This window comes from Lolium perenne, chromosome 5 (assembly GCF_019359855.2).
Source record: "Lolium perenne isolate Kyuss_39 chromosome 5, Kyuss_2.0, whole genome shotgun sequence".
NCBI lineage: Eukaryota > Viridiplantae > Streptophyta > Magnoliopsida > Poales > Poaceae > Lolium > Lolium perenne.
In genome coordinates this window covers 25,938,758-25,954,942 of record NC_067248.2, presented here as the reverse complement: position 1 = coordinate 25,954,942, position 16,185 = coordinate 25,938,758, and the positions used below count along the sequence as shown (strand labels likewise).

At 46.9% G+C, this 16,185-nt stretch overlaps 2 protein-coding genes and 1 pseudogene across 2 annotated transcripts in view; 2 read left to right on the top strand and 1 right to left on the bottom strand.

The window, feature by feature from the left end:
- Window positions 1-10,651, top strand: part of LOC127298726 (F-box/FBD/LRR-repeat protein At1g51370) — a 102,795-nt gene extending 92,144 nt beyond the window's left edge. The window contains exon 5 of the mRNA XM_051328575.2: window positions 10,641-10,651. The gene's annotated coding sequence lies outside the window, so the exon portion shown is untranslated. The remainder of the gene's footprint in view (window positions 1-10,640) is intronic.
- Window positions 1,703-2,718, bottom strand: LOC139831433 (antimicrobial ginkbilobin-2-like protein). Its single transcript, XM_071820708.1, has one exon. The coding sequence runs from the start codon at window positions 2,716-2,718 to the stop codon at window positions 1,882-1,884; it is 837 nt and encodes a 278-aa protein (XP_071676809.1). The 3' UTR covers window positions 1,703-1,881.
- Window positions 5,730-7,455, top strand: LOC127298731 (putative protease Do-like 14; annotated as a pseudogene).
- Window positions 10,652-16,185: the final 5,534 nt, after the last annotated feature.

Sequence of the window (16,185 nt, the reverse complement as noted above, 5' to 3'; positions counted from 1 at the left end):
CATCCTTAATTGCACTGCCACATCAGTATTTTGCATGCATGGAATGCATGATACTACCTATGATACTCCCATTGTGGGTAGTCTTATGGTAACATAGCTAGTTACCACCTCACTCTCTTTCTTCATTTATTGGCATGCCATGTCACCAAAATGTCTTGGGATGTGTGATGTTACTAGCTATGTTACTTCCACTATGAGCAGTCTTAGACTGCTCATAGTGGAAGTAACATAGCTAGTAACATCACACAGAGCAGTCTTTAGACTGCTCATAGTGAAAGTAACATAGCTAGTAACATCACACATCCCAAGACATTTTGGTGACATGACATGCCAATAAATGAAGAAAGAGAGTGATGTGGTAACTAGCTATGTTACCATAACATCACACATCTCAAGGCAAAATGAGTCTACAACATAATAAATGACACAATGCTTATGAAGGTAGTAACCTAGACTAGTAACATGGCATATGTTACTATTCTAAGTTACTCCCCACTATGACCAGCCTTATAGTCAGTAGCTGACTACACTATTGAAATTGCTCTTATGCATGCGTTAGTATGTAAAAAAATCAGCACCGAAGCCGGCCGGCCGGCATGCACGCACGCGCATTAATCTGAGGACGTTTGGCTTCCACCCGTGCTTGCCGGGGGCACTGATCTACTGCAGTAGAAACTAATCCTAGCGCTCCATTTCTCCCAGCAACCAAGGAGGATTGGATTAATTACGAAACCAGTAGTCTTGTTCCTGCCCCACCATTTTCCCTCCACAAAATTCGAATCACACGAAAACCTCTGAGTCACACTCTATAAATAGTAGGAGGGGTGGAGCTTAACGCGTGCGTCGTGTGTGACGACTTAGACTTAGACTCTTTACTCGTCGAGGAGAGGAGAGGAGAGCTCTGTCGCCCAGCAGCTTGTGTTGTGTGTTTGACGATCCGTGATGGCTGGCCGGCCGCGAAGAGGAAAGGATCTGAGGGCAAACAGGTGGATTGATCGATGTTCCTTCATTGGTGATTATTTCCTTCTTCAGATCATGATGTTTCCTCTTTATTTACTTATATTTCGTAGACAACGGAGCACCCTTCTTCTACATAACAGAAAACTTAAGTCAGTGCAAACCTCATGTGGTCGCTACCAGGACACATGCGGGCTCTATTAAGTCCATTGACTTTGCTAGCTTTTAAAATAGTCATGTTCATAATTGGAAAAGTAATGCTTTGGTTTTAAATGAAGGAATGATATGAATACTCAATGGCATAAGCAAGGACGAACTTGCGTAGTTGACTGCAATTATGCAGCCTAAGACTTCGAAACGTGATATAACTTCAAATTCTAAAAATAGCATTATCGGCTGGTAAAGATAATGTTTAAAGGATTGATAAACATGCTATTATGCATAAGTATGAGATGTAATCATTCTACGCGTAACCTAACCCGGATAATTTATTATGGTTTGGTTATGGTGAGTGGATTCACAAACATGTATCTGATTTGGGTTTTTGGTTAACTTGAAATGAGATCGTGGCGGTGATGTACCAGTACCACGATCGGCAGGAGAACGTAGACGATATGAAGCGGTATACGGTATACAGATATGTAGATACAATAAGTTTGCATATGGGTTTAGACGGGCTCATAATTGATTAATTAATCAACAATATTCTGTTACAAACTCAACTCAATAAATTATTGAACAATGTTCTTATTTCTGTGGACAATCAAACAAATATAAGCTTACAAGTTACAAGGGCAATAGAAATAAACAAAAATGAGCAAATTTTGAAGACAGGCGATAAGGAAATTTCTGTTGTCAAAATTTGAACTCATTAATTGGCGCGAACGTAACGTCCGTCTCTCAGCTGTAGAAGCTTGGTCTAAATCACCAAAGTGGTTCCGGCGGGAGGGTGACGTCGAAGGCGCCAAGCTGGTACCTCACGTAGCAGCTGTACGCCTTGACGGCGCCGCCTGCCTCGTTGGTGAAGCGTGTTCTGAGCTGCCCGACCAGGGAGGAGAGGCACCTGCTGCACTCCGTCCCGTTGAGGTCCCTCGTGCACTGCGCCAGCCCGTAGACCAGCGACGCCGCGTCGTAAGGCGTGGTCGCGTTCGCCACACGGGACGGCGAGCTCGCGGCGCGCCCTGCGAGGTTGGTCATGAGCGGGAGCCACGCGTTGCGCATCCTCTCCGGGTCGATGGCTGTGCCTGCAACGGTCACGTAGAAGGCCACGTCGAGGTCGGCAACGGAGAAGGAGGGTGTCGGCGAGTACCGGAGCACGCATGCGTCGTAGGCCGCGCCCACGTTCCGGCTTCCCGGGCACATGGACTTGATCCCTGCCGCTTCTCCGGCGAGGCATTCCTGGCACTCCTTCGCGTTACGGTCCGCGTAGCACATGGTGAGACCAAAGACCTGATCGGGTGTCCCCGGCGCTCCCGCCGTGCCGTTGTAGAACCAGCCGTTAAAGGCGGCGGCCACGGGGAGGCCGGCGAGGAGCTGATCTAGGTTCTTCTTGTACTGGCTGCCGTCGGTGTAGTTATCTGTAGTGGAGCAGGAAGGCGCGAACGGCAGCACGGGCTTGCCGTCAGAAAGTTGGTTCAGATATACCCAGAATTTGAAAATACATCTAGAAAGAGAGGTGTGTGTAGTACTGAGCGTGCATGCGGGATGGGTGCGCTCGATCCCTGCCATAAGACTAGCTGGGCAGTTTCCCTTTCCAAACATAGCTCTATGGGCGGTACATATTCATGTACCTGGTGTGTGTGTAGTTACACGACCACAATCTATCGTGCCTTTCTCCCGGAAGCCACCGCCGGCGATACCACGGCGACGCCGTCAGCCGGATCCTTCACTGGCGGCGGGACAATAGGTACGTACACAGCTCCACATCCGCCCCCGCCCTGCGACATACGCCCTGCACCTGAAACCCTAAATAAAATCCCCTTCAATTTTTGGTGCAAATGAAGGTTGGGTGGCGTTTGTTCTAGGTAGGTCAAATTGAATAGATCTGGTTAGCAGTTCTACTCACTTTGGAAATGATCGCTCCATTGGATGTTATTTAGTAATCTGCTTAAGTAATCTGGCATGAATGATATCTAATGTTATTTAGTAGTATGAAACAATTAGCAGCAGCGCAGCTGACGTATCCTTGTGCACTTTCAGATTATACAGAGAACTCCATACTGTTCCTTTTGGTAATTTATTTATACTGACCTGGTTTAGAATTAGGAGCTGGAACCTCTCGACACTCATATACAATGCTGACACACTCGATTGAGTAATAGTATATGAGAAAGATCAATGCATCTTTTGCGGAAATTCAATTCGGCTCATGTGTGCATATGCTCCCTCTACCGAAAAAACATACTCCGTATTTTGAAGTGTATAAAAGTTTTGCAAAAAAGTTCTACATGTACATCTCCACAATATATGGCGTTCGTCAAGGTTCACAAAAGCCAATATCTATTATGGTCTATGTAAAAAAGAGAAAATTTATTTTCTGAAAAGCCTTATTTTAAGCATCGAATTTTGACTTTTTTACACACGCCACATGAAAAGTCAATTCTTTTATGAAACAACTTTGTGGGCTTGTACCACGTGAAGATGTACATGTGAATTTTTTATTTCAGTTTAATAGATATTTCAAAATGTGTCTAAGATGCATTTCAAAATAAAACATGCATATGCTCCGATGAGGCAAAACATCACTCCCATCTTTTGATGCTTCTATGGTTGTTTGTATTTGTACTCTAAACTATGCTGGCTGCAATTTCAGACCTTTCATCAATGGTAAAGTTGAGGTGAGAAAGGAGCTTGCACATCCACGTACTTTTGGGAACCTACCAATTTTATCAATGTTGGCAAATTTTGTGTTTGTGCATATCTGATAGATCTACCACTTTTGAATTGATTATCATGAGCCATCAGCCTTGACAGTAAACCTATATTTGCGATCTTTGTTTCAGTAGACATGTAGTGTTAGTTTTTTGGAGCTGTGACTCACATTTTGCACCTTTTTTTTTTGGTTAAAGAGCATCTGCTTCAGTGTTGAAAACATGCTGGGAAGTAATAAGGGTGGGGAGAATCTCCCAACAAGCTCGAAGAGGAATGAAAGAACTGATGATCTCACAAGAACATCCACTACGAAAAATAGAATTTGCAATGAAGTAGAACCAACCGAATCTGTGACTGCAGGTCTGATCGTCCTTCCTCTTTTCTGTACATGTTTCTCATATTTAGCTTTATCTGAGCACTCATTGACTCATAGTTGCGGTGTATCATGTTATTTTAACAAGGCCGCTTGCACCGAAACCCAATTTAAGTTGTCTGGAGTGAGCTCAGCGAAGAAGTTGCATCAAATATGTCTAAAAGTGTTGTTTCGATTGCTCTGTGCGATGGTGATTATATGTGCATTCATACTCTTCTCACTTTCCGAAATATACATCTAAGACTACTAATTACAAATTTACAATCCATTTCTGTGACGTTTTTGTGTAGGAGAGACTATGTTTTTTGCATGCTCGGGCATACCTGTACAATGTGTGGGGAATGTTACTAGGTTTGTGACTTCAGCAAGCTTGGTTAAAGCTTTCAATGATCAAAAAATATACCATTATGACTTGAAGGTTGATATGGTGCTAATCATACTTTACTTTTTATTTTCACAAAAAAAACTGTGATGATTGTTTACTTTTTCCTTCTTTATCACTCAAGGTGTTGGTGCGCCATGGAGACAATGTCGTCATTGGATTTTTGGATAAATGTGATCCGCATCTCAACGTTGTTGCTGTCAACGTCATGGACTTGCCTGATCTTCACACTGTAGTTTTCAGTCGTGGTGTGAAATTTCTGCCGAATAGTAGCGTAGTAGCTGTAGGCCGTGACGATCCACATGCGGGATACTGAATAATGGTTCATGCGGATCTTGGTACATGTCGTCCACTTGTAAAATCTCCGAGGTACACTTGCATTGCATATGAGTGTTTTAATCTGTTTTTGTTACTATATGCAGTAAAGTGTAACTCGGAGGAAATAAAAAATGATTTTTTTCTATGCACTTCTTGTTTGATATCCTTTTATTGACACTAACTTTTTTTGGGTGTTAGGTCTGCGAAGGTGGGCTACTTTTTGATTTTGATGGGAACTTTGTTGGCATAAACCTTTGTTTGGATACGGAAACAGCCCTTTACCTTCCAATGATTGTAGCTTTTCCATGGTTGATGAAGTGTGGACCCCTGAAAAATATTAAATTTCGAGTAAGGTATGTCATACATTTCCAATGGGAGACTTATATTCCCATATCCCACTCTTCCCTCCTATAAGCGATTTAATAAGGTTAGCTGTTTTGTATGCTGAACAATTTACGATGCATATGGGTTTTGCAATAATCTAGAGCTTAGGCAGTTGCTTCATTCGTAAAGTTTCAATGGTTTACCCTTAATAACAATTTAATGTTCTTGTACGAAGATATTTGCTGTTCTAGTGGCACCACTGCAGCCCTGGACTAGTTTAGTCATATTGTTTCAGTGTTGAAGCAATGTATTTATCTAGTTTAATAAGGTTTTTTTTGTCCAGATATAATGTGCACAATAGAATGTATTATGATGTCTCCTGACTATAGGTTTTATTATATTTGCTCAATTTGTTTGTTTTTTTCTTCAAATACTTAAATACATACTTCTTCAGGTCCTCTTGTCTCTATATTGCTCATCCTTTGTACTTTTGGGTTAGTACTCATGTTGACCTTTGTACACAGAGATGGTCTCAACAAGGATCAACTTGGGGATCTAGAACCCTTGGGTTATCCCAAGCCTCCAAGTGGTGAGTGGCCTGTAAATATTGTGGCTTTTCATGTATTGCGCCCTTTTACAATTCTTCTGTACAACTAACAAACTGTTTACATTGTATGTTCAACCAGGTGGCATGATCTTGGTTAATACTTTTGAAGAGCCTTTTGGCGCTGAATGTGGTGGACGAGTCTGGAGAAAACTAAGTGAAACCACTTCTGACATAATAAAGAGAAATATTGTTGCACTTGCTTCATTCCTTGGTGATTCTACAGTACTGTGATGTTTACTAGTTACTACTTTTCATATTTGTATCTGATCATAACAATGATGAAAATTATGACATTCAGGAAAGAAAAGGTTTTTTTGCATCCACGGGTATTTTTATTGAATGGAATGGGTGTACAACAATCTTGACTTAAGCGAGTTTGCTTAGAGAATCTGGTTATAAAGATCAGAAGATTGTTAAAAACTTGAGGGTTGGTGCTTCTAATTTTTCGGTGACCCCTATTGTTTTAGTGTGATGTTTAAGTGACAACTGTGTCATTCACAGATTGAAGTGTTGCTTCCAAACAACGATCGCGCAGAAGGGAAATTAGAACATGTTAATTTACATCAATGTCGCTCTTGTCAGCGTCAAGGACTTCTGTGATTGCCAACCAGTAAAAGTTCAACATCGGCGGCCTGATTCTGGTGAAGTGCTAGCTGTAGGACGCTGTTTCAGTTCGGGCAGACTGATGGCTGCAAAAAGGGCAAAGGTATAGCAGGCTGGACGGCAGCTTTGATTGCAAATATCTTGGATACTCCACTTGCAAAATCACTATGGTATGGCTTCTATTTCTCTCACCTAGTTCTACACGGTTGAACTAAATAGTTCGATCAGAGTATGGGTTAAACTACCATACCTGTTTGGCGTTACCAATGACTGACAAGTTCTCCATGTCTCCTGGTTAGGCTGGGATTGGAGGTCCCCTTCTTGATCTTGACGGGAAATTTGTTGGCATGAACTTCTACGACAAGTAGGTAGGTCACACACAATACCTGTCATGGTGGGAAATTCTACCTCTCTTGGAATATTTCAAGACAAAAGGGTATGGTCTAGATTTCCTTTTGGGTATTCAAGTGCCCGTGTCGTGTGATGTATTTAGGTTTCAATTAAAGGGTCTTATAGTCGTACTGAAGCAGGTTCTGTCATGCGTAGCCTCAGTTTGATGTATTCTTTATTGTCCATCATATGGCTGTTGCTGAAGGTGATGATTGTGGTAATCCATCTGATAAGCCTGACTGGACAAAGGAAGGAGATAACAGTGTTTTCTGCAATAGGTATCCTGAATTCCTGATACATCTCATTAGTATCAACTTAAATATTTCGTATTAAATTGGGAATCACTTTACATTGCTGGAAAATTACTGAATGACAGCTGGTATGTACCGAGTCCATGTTGGTATGATCCTGATGTTTTGGAAAAGGTTGAGACTGAAGCTCAACCAAGAGCCCCGGCTATCTGATTGAATTTGAGTGGGACTCTGACTCTGACTGTCTGAATCTGAATGAACTTGACTATCAATGTACGTGCAGAAGATATCCTGTCTTAGTTTATTAACATGTTTGAGTTGACTTGTAACGGTGAGAGCTGATCTGTTCGCTGCATGTATGGTGCTTTCCCCCCCTTGAACGACCCATTGTCTAGTCATGTAGTATTATCTGTTTTGTGCCTGACTTGTTAATTTGTCACAACATCTAGTGTGGCCTGGGCTGTGCCGTGTGCTGTAATAGCATTTGAATTGTGCTTAAGCTGTATTGTATGTCGTAAATATTATCCAGATGATTCTGTATACTGGGTTAGCCATGTCACTTGTTTTCGTTACCTGTTTGATGGCAGCACTGTTGTAAGAGCAACTCTAACAGAGTCCGTAAATCAAACCGGAACCGTATTTTTCTGGCCGATTTACGGTTTCGGATAGAAAGTGGCGCAGAACAACTGAACTCGCTGCTTGGCCGAAATTTTTTCTCGGGGAAACTTCACACTAGACCCCTATTAATACCGAAGGGCAGTACAGCCCAAAAATGAACGGAATTCTCACCACTCTTCCAGCGCTGTCGTCCGTACAACCGCCTCCAGCTGCCAATTTCTAGCTGCTTTGGCTAAGCTCACGGCTGCAGGCAGAACGCCCGGTGCACTGGTGGAAAAAGGGCCTTTGGTCGCGGTTCGCAACTGCCATTAGTCGCGGTTGCGCAACCGCGACCAAATTAGCGCGACTAAAGGCCCCCCCTTTAGTCGCGGTTGCTTACGAACCGCGACTAAAGGCCCGTCCACGTGGGCGCCAGGCGACCGTCGGGGCGGAGGACCTTTAGTCGCGGTTCTTCTGGCCAACCGCGACTAAAGGCCGCCGCAGGTTTAGGGTTTTAGGCCCCCCCTAAACCTGCCCCCCCCTAAACCTGTTTTCTGTTTAATTTGTATTGTTTTATTTCTTTTGTGCTTTATTGTAATTTTGAAGGAGTTTCACATATTCTACGGTACTACATATATACATGCATATGAATGTACAATTTCAAACAAATTTGAAATTAGAACCAAAAAGAATTCAAGAGGAATATACAATATATATTTAATATCATCGGATGACCATATACAAGTTTGAACAAGTTTCCATACATAATTTAATGCATGTATAGTTCTACGTCCTCGCAATGGTGTTCTCCTTTAGGATCGAGGATTTCCCTCCTGAACCATCCAGCTAGTTCCTCTTGAAGTGGTCGGAAGCGAGCTTCTGGACTAAGCATCATCCGGAGGTTATTCCTCTGAGCATTGAGATCACTCGGAACGCGCTCAGAGGTGTATCTCCGGATCACTCACAGACATAGTATCCACACAGATTGGTTCCCGGTGGCTGAATATCGCCACCATTCTTAGCCTTTGACCGCATGAAATGTAGCTCTTTTTTGAATTCACCGACCTTTGTATCTGAGAACCGTCTCCAAACCCTACGAGGCAAAGAAAATTAAATGAACAAGAGAGTTATTAGTTAATTACTTGAAGCTTAATTAGAAAATGAGCGAAATAGGCCGATCGATATAGAGCGCAAATGAATGAAAACAATTACTTTTGAATCATTTGTCTCATGTCGGCCCAAAGCGCCTTATCCATATTCAGAGAGTCGTGGACGAGACATTCTGATTTGTCAACTTTAATTACTAGCAGAATCCAGTGGAACCTGCGGACACGATACATGCACAGTACGTCATGCATAACTCATCGATTAGCCGACCACATTGTTATCACCAGGATTTGACCAAGTCAGAGGTGGACCGCGATCAAGGTGGACTTGAAGATTTTATGTTGAAGAATATACGTGAATCGGCCTTGCTTAGCAAGTTTGGGCTAGTTTGCCCTTGTATCTGTAACATAGTAGGATACGTGTCGGTTAGTTAATTGGGCCCGTGCCCGGTGGGGACTATTCCCACAATTAGAAAGTCCGCTGGACTATAAATATGTATCTAGGGTTTATGGAATAAACAACAACTCACGTTCAACCCAAAACAAACCAATCTCGGCGCATCGCCAACTCCTTCATCTCGAGGGTTTCAATCAGGTAAGCGACATGCTGCCTAGATCGCATCTAGGCAGCACAAGCTCCACGTTGTTCATGCGTTGCTCGTACTGAAGCGTCTTTGATGGCGAGCAACGTAGTTATCATAGATGTGTTAGGGTTAGCATAGTTCTTCGTATAACATGCTTACGTAGTGCAACCCTTGCATGTCTAGCCGCCCTCACGCCTATCTCAGGTGTGGGGGCGGCACCCTGCTTGTTCATCATCTAGTAGATCTGATCCGTTACGATTGCTCCTTGTTCTGCAAGGATTAGTTTAATATCTGCAATAGTTAGGCCTTACAAAGGGGGGGAGGATCCAGCGGCACGTAGGGTGGCGTTCGCAAGTCCTAAACAGGATGTTCCGAGGATCAACGTCATGTTGGTTTTTAGGCCTTGTTTAGGATCGGCTTATGAGCACCGTGCGTGGCCGCGAGGCCCAACCTGGAGTAGGATGATCCGATTATGCGGTGAAAACCCTAAATCGTCGTAGATCTCATTAGCTATATCTTGATCAAGCAGGATCACCAAGTATTCGTGCACCCCGTACGAATCATGGGTGGATCGGCTCTTTGAGCCGATTCACAGGAAACCCCGCGAGCCGATCGACGCTCTTAATTACTGTTTACGTGTATGCCATGCAGGAACTAAGCGAGGCCTCCCCATCACCTTCCTGACCCGGTATAGGTCAGGTGGCACGCCCTTGCACTTCGCATCGCCGCGTGTGACCAGAAGAGCATTGCGGGCCGTCGCGCGGAGGGTCTCGGCCAGCCGCAGCTCTAGGCTCTTCCCGGCTCTACTAGTGTTGACAGCCGCTGCCCGCCGGTGGGTTTTGGCAGTCAACACATTCAGCACGCCGGTGGGACTATCATCTACATCAACCACATCGCCATCTACATACGAGATGGCGGACGGCACGCCTTGATCACCTACGAGGAGCTGCTCGACGAGCTCAAGAAGAGATATGACGAGATCAAGGTCACCCTCGAAGCCGACCTCATCGGCTCTTTTCGAAGAACCCGTTCCCATGGCATCGGATGGAAGGGATTCTCACCGCAAGGTGCACTCGATGGGATAGATCTCTCTGCCCCGTCGGAGGAACGCACCAGGGGCCTGCGGCAGGAGATCAACTACTTGGTGGCTCACTCGCTACACCGCCACTCTGAAAACTTGGTCAACGTGTTGGAGCGTCTCGCTCTGCGCGTGATCCAGGAGATCATGAGCCACCAGTACTCGCCGTCAGGACCAGCTCTCGGGACGCATCAAGGAGAGTTGCCACTCCAGTCCCGTCCACCGCTGCCATATGCGTTGGCAGCGCCACCTGAAGTGCCGGCTACACCGGCATTCGTCGTCTACAAGATTGGTGGTGACCCTATTGACTACCAGTTCTTGACTGAGGCGCCTAAGGAGATCCCTCAAGGATACGCGTGCACGTATGTGCCAGATTGTGGCAACTGGGCACTCTCAAACCAGGCCACAACGTCAGGGACTCCGGCGCAAACAGGAGGAACGTCGGCAGCAGAGCTTGAGAAGCAGACGTGGCTAACTAAGTACGCCACCCCGACGAAACTCCCGAGCCCAGCTCTTGCAGTTGGCTCAGAGCTGGAAAAGCAAACATGGCTGGCTAAGTACGCCACCCCGGCGAATCTTCAGAGTGCAACTCCTGCAGCCAGCACAGCGGATCAGATCAGTACCATACTGAGAGACCAGTTCGGCATGGTGCCGAAAAGAAGGGCAATCGGCTATTCTAAGCCGTACCCCGACGAGTACGAGATGATCCCGCTGCCACCTAAATATCGGCTCCCTGACTTCTCCAAATTCAGTGGATCAGATGGCTCCAGCTCCATCGAGCACGTCGGCCGATATTTGGCGCAACTAGGACCGGCTTCAGTGTCGGATCAGCTACGCGTGAGGCTCTTTTCGCAGTCCCTCACGGGATCGGCTTTTGGATGGTACACCTCTTTGCCAGCAAACTCCATCCAGTCTTGGAAGCAATTGGAAGAACAGTTCCATACGCAATATCATTCAGAAGCTTCCGAGTCCAGCATTGCCGATCTAGCACAATTACGCCAGAAGCGCGGAGAAACGGTGACAGAATTCATCCAGCGCTTCAGAAATCTTAGGAACCGATGTTATTCGGTTCGTATAACTGAAAAGGAAGCAGTCGAGTTGGCAGTAGCAGGCCTTGCAGCACAGCTCAAGGACATGGCCTCCCAAGCAGATTATCCCTCGCTGGCGCACATGGTTCAGAAATTATCAGCATATGAACAGTGCCACCCAGACCTGTACCAAGACAAGTTCAAGCGTGCAGTAGTCATGGTCGATACAGAGGAAGATGAAGTGCCTGCGGGAGACCAAGAAGTAGCAGTGGCTGAGTGGACTCGGGGAGGAACCCCCGTATCCTGCAAATGGGTAAAGCCACCAGGGCCGCCCAGGGGATTTGATTTTGACGTGACCAAGACTGAACAAATCTTCGACCTCCTGCTCAAGGAGAAACAGTTGACGATTCCTGAAGGTCTCAAGTTCCCCACGGCGCAAGAGCTAAACGGAAAGCCGTACTGCAAGTTCCACAACTCGCTCTCCCATGCCACCAACGACTGCAGGGTGTGGCGTCAGCACATCCAAGCGGCGATAGAGAAGGGACGTTTAATTTTCAACCAGTACGCCATGAAGGTCGACACCCAACCCTTCCCCGCCGTTAACATGGTGGAAGTCACCTACCCTGAGGGTTGCCAGCCAGGTCCCACGTTCAGCATCAACATGGTAGGGCCTGGGAACCACTCTGGCAAAGATGGGGATGAGGGCAGCTGCTCTCATAGCAAGGACACAGAGGAGGCCGCTCCACGCGATCGGCTCCATCATGATGGCAAGCGCTACGTCACAGAGGGAGAAGTGAAGAACATAAGATATCAACGACCTCTCTCTGATCACCTCCTCAACAAATATGTGAATCAGTACGACCAACGCCGACGGTCCAACTATGATGATGAAGGAGATCGTCTGGCTAGAGAAGCCAGAAGACATCGTCGGCAGGATCGCGATGAGGAGGAGCACGAGCGCCGTGCCACGGACACATCAAGGGAGCAGGATGACAACGCCAGACACTGGGACTGCCCTTTCTTCAGACACTGCTGGGATTCAGGAATGAGCCGATTGCCCACAATCGGCAATTGCCCAGAATGTAACCAGAAGAAGAAGGAGGCAGCCAATGTGTCTGTGTTCAAGCGCTTAGGGCCTCTCCCGCTACAGAGCAAACGTGCTGAGTCACCTCGTTGGGCAGATCTTGAGGATTCCGAAGACGAGGGACTAGAAGAAGAAGAAGACAGGTACCACCGTCCAAGGTGGTGCCCTGACGGACTCAGCCGTTCACAGAAACGCAGGGTCCAGCGGTTGCGCGGCCTGGAGGAGGCCGAAAGGTTATACCTGCATACGCTAAGAAAGGCACGGCCTGATCTGGCTGCAAAGGTTCAGCGAGCCCTGGATGAAGAGGGTCGTCCACGGAGAATGGAGTGGCGTCCCAAGCAAAAGAAAGCCGATGATGAAACATCGGCTGGCACAAACATGGTGCTCGTCTTGCCGACAGAGCTTAGTACTCCACGAGTCTATGATGCACTCAAGGTGGACGACAGCAGGCGCATCAAGTCAGAGGTTGGGTTGGTTTTATCCAGCCTGACCGAGTAGCAAGATTAAGCTAATGAGCAAACCAGACGAGGCTGATCCTTGTGATCGGCCCCAAAATTTATGGAGGGACATTACAAAACCTTCATCGAACAAGCAATGTGGAGGCCGATTCCAGCGATCGGCCAAAATTATCTTCTGCACATATTCTGTTTGTGGTCAGCAACGATCTACTGGGCAGCGGCCACGTAGGCAGATGAAAGTCAGCATGAATCTTTGCGAAGCCGACGTACAAGAGCAGTGCCCTGACTAACCATGAAAGCCGATATCTGCAGTCATTTGGCAGATTCGGCTCGGGGGGCATATAGTCAGATGAACATGTGCAGATGAACATGCGCAGACATGCGTGCAGTGGAACATTGGGGGCCGATTAAGGAAAAATCGGCCAAATAAAAACAAAACCGGCATCGACGGTCAGTGACCTACAAGGCGCGAAGTAGACTGAAGAAGCCCGGGGGGCAGCTCACCCTGAAGGTTCTCTGCTTTGGGGAGCCGATTTTGTTGAAATCGGCTAACTCTGCGTAGGCGGCACATTCGGCTGATCCATTACCGTTCTCGCCTCGACTGAGACTCGGGAGGGCAGCTGGCTGGTGACTGCTCTGTTTTGGAAAGCCGATTGGAGTCGTATCGACTGGCCCTGCATTGTGATCTCCTCTGAATCGGGGTAGGAGGCCGTCAGTTTTTACAAGTTTGGATCGTCTTGTCGCTGCAAGAGAAAGAAAGGGACTAGGTTCTCAAAATAGCCGATGAATAGTCATCGGCTAAGGGATTGCGAAAAATTGTGGTCAGATACCAAATCGCAGCCTGAAATTGAGAAGTTCTTGGCCTACGAGCTTATCGACATGAGGGTCCGGCTTCATGGGCGTCCAAAAGAAAAAATCCGATACATTGCTATCGGTCTTGACAAGACAGGCGGAAGGAATGAAATTGGGGCAATTGAAGAATGAATCAAAAGAACAATTTCATTAATTCAGAGGAGCGGCTTTACAAGAAAGAGCCGATTGGCTCTCAAAAGAGGGATCTAGTACCTAGCGCACTACTACTACTAGTCCTATTCTACTAGTCGTCGCTGTCCTCGTCGTCACCGCCGTCGATGTCGTCGGCGCTGCTCCCAGGGAGCTCCTCGTCGCTGCTACCCCAGCCCGTGGCCGGAGCTTCTTCCTCCTCGTCATCATCATCGTCCTCGCTGTCCGCCCAGGAGCGGAAGCGCTTGGTTGGCGGGTACCCGGCGGAAGAGGAAGATTCATCTTCCTCCTCCTCTTCTTCTTCTTCGTCGTCATCTTCATCCTCGCTGTCCGCCCACATACGGGAGCGCTTCTTCAGCGGGAGCTTGGCGGAGGGGAAGGTCTTGGCCTTCGCTACTTCTCCTTCCTTCTTCTCAGTATCGGAGGGGAGGGGGTTCACCTCGGAATGAGGCTTGTCCTCGTTCTTCTTCGGCGAAAATGGGGGGAAGAGGTTTGAGAAGGAGGAGGAAGAGGAAGACATGGCTGGGGGAGAAGAGGGTTTTTTGGGTGCCGATGGCTGGAACAGAGGAAGGGGATAAAGAAAGCTAGTTGATCGGCACAGTTAAATAATGAGAAGCCTGGTGGAAATTTAATGTCATTACAGTTTCCAAGGAGATGACGCCGGAGCTATCGAATTTTGCAGAGAAGCTGAGAAGACAGGGCATAATGACAACGGATACTGCAACAACTCTGCTCTGCCACGACATGACCCTTCGAAAGGAAAGCATGATGATTTTGGAAATGTTATTTCCAAAACCAGGGGGGCATGTGTTATCACCAGGATTTGACCAAGTCAGAGGTGGGCCGCGATCAAGGTGGACTTGAAGATTTTATGTTGAAGAATATACGTGAATCGGCCTTGCTTAGCAAGTTTGGGCTAGTTTGCCCTTGTATCTGTAACATAGTAGGATACGTGTCGGTTAGTTAATTGGGCCCGTGCCCGGTGGGGACTATTCCCACAATTAGAAAGTCCGCTGGACTATAAATATGTATCTAGGGTTTATGGAATAAACAACAACTCACGTTCAACCCAAAACAAACCAATCTCGGCGCATCGCCAACTCCTTCATCTCGAGGGTTTCAATCAGGTAAGCGACATGCTGCCTAGATCGCATCTTGCGATCTAGGCAGCACAAGCTCCACGTTGTTCATGCGTTGCTCAAATCTTGAAGCGTCTTTGATGGCGAGCAACGTAGTTATCATAGATGTGTTAGGGTTAGCATAGTTCTTCGTATAACATGCTTACGTAGTGCAACCCTTGCATGTCTAGCCGCCCTCACGCCTATCTCGTGTGGGGGCGGCACCTGCTTGTTCATCATCTAGTAGATCTGATCCGTTACGATTGCTCCTTGTTCTGCAAGGATTAGTTTAATATCTGCAATAGTTAGGCCTTACAAAGGGGGGGAGGATCCAGCGGCACGTAGGGTGGCGTTCGCAAGTCCTAAACAGGATGTTCCGAGGATCAACGTCATGTTGGTTTTTAGGCCTTGTTTAGGATCGGCTTATGAGCACCGTGCGTGGCCGCGAGGCCCAACCTGGAGTAGGATGATCCGATTATGCGGTGAAAACCCTAAATCGTCGTAGATCTCATTAGCTATATCTTGATCAAGCAGGATCACCAAGTATTCGTGCACCCCGTACGAATCATGGGTGGATCGGCTCTTTGAGCCGATTCACAGGATAACCTGAGAGCCGATCGAGGCTCGTATTTAATGTTTACGTGTATGCCATGCAGGAACTAAGCGAGGCATCCCCATCACCTTCCTGACCAGGTATAGGTCAGGTGGCACGCCCTTGCACTTCGCATCGCCGCGTGTGACCAGAAGAGCATTGCGGGCCGTCGCTCGGAGGGGTCTCAGCCAGCCGCAGCTCTAGGCTCTTCCCGGCTCTACTAGTGTTGACAGGCCGCTGCCCGCCGGTGGGTTTTGGCAGTCAACATACCATGCACAGTACGTCATGCATAACTCATCGATTAGCCGACCACATACCATGCATGGAGTAAACAAAAGAGAATGTGCTCAAGACATAAACACTCACCCAAAATGGTAAGGAAATAGAATATCACTTTTGAGTTCCTGCTTATCAAGAAACCGCCACAGGTCTTCCTCCACGTCGGCGGGGTGATGCTGTAAC

Coding starts and splice junctions, on each gene's coding strand:
- LOC139831433 (XM_071820708.1), bottom strand. CDS start 2,718: ATGTTTGGAAAGGGAAACTGCCCAGCTAGTCTTATGGCAGGGATCGAG.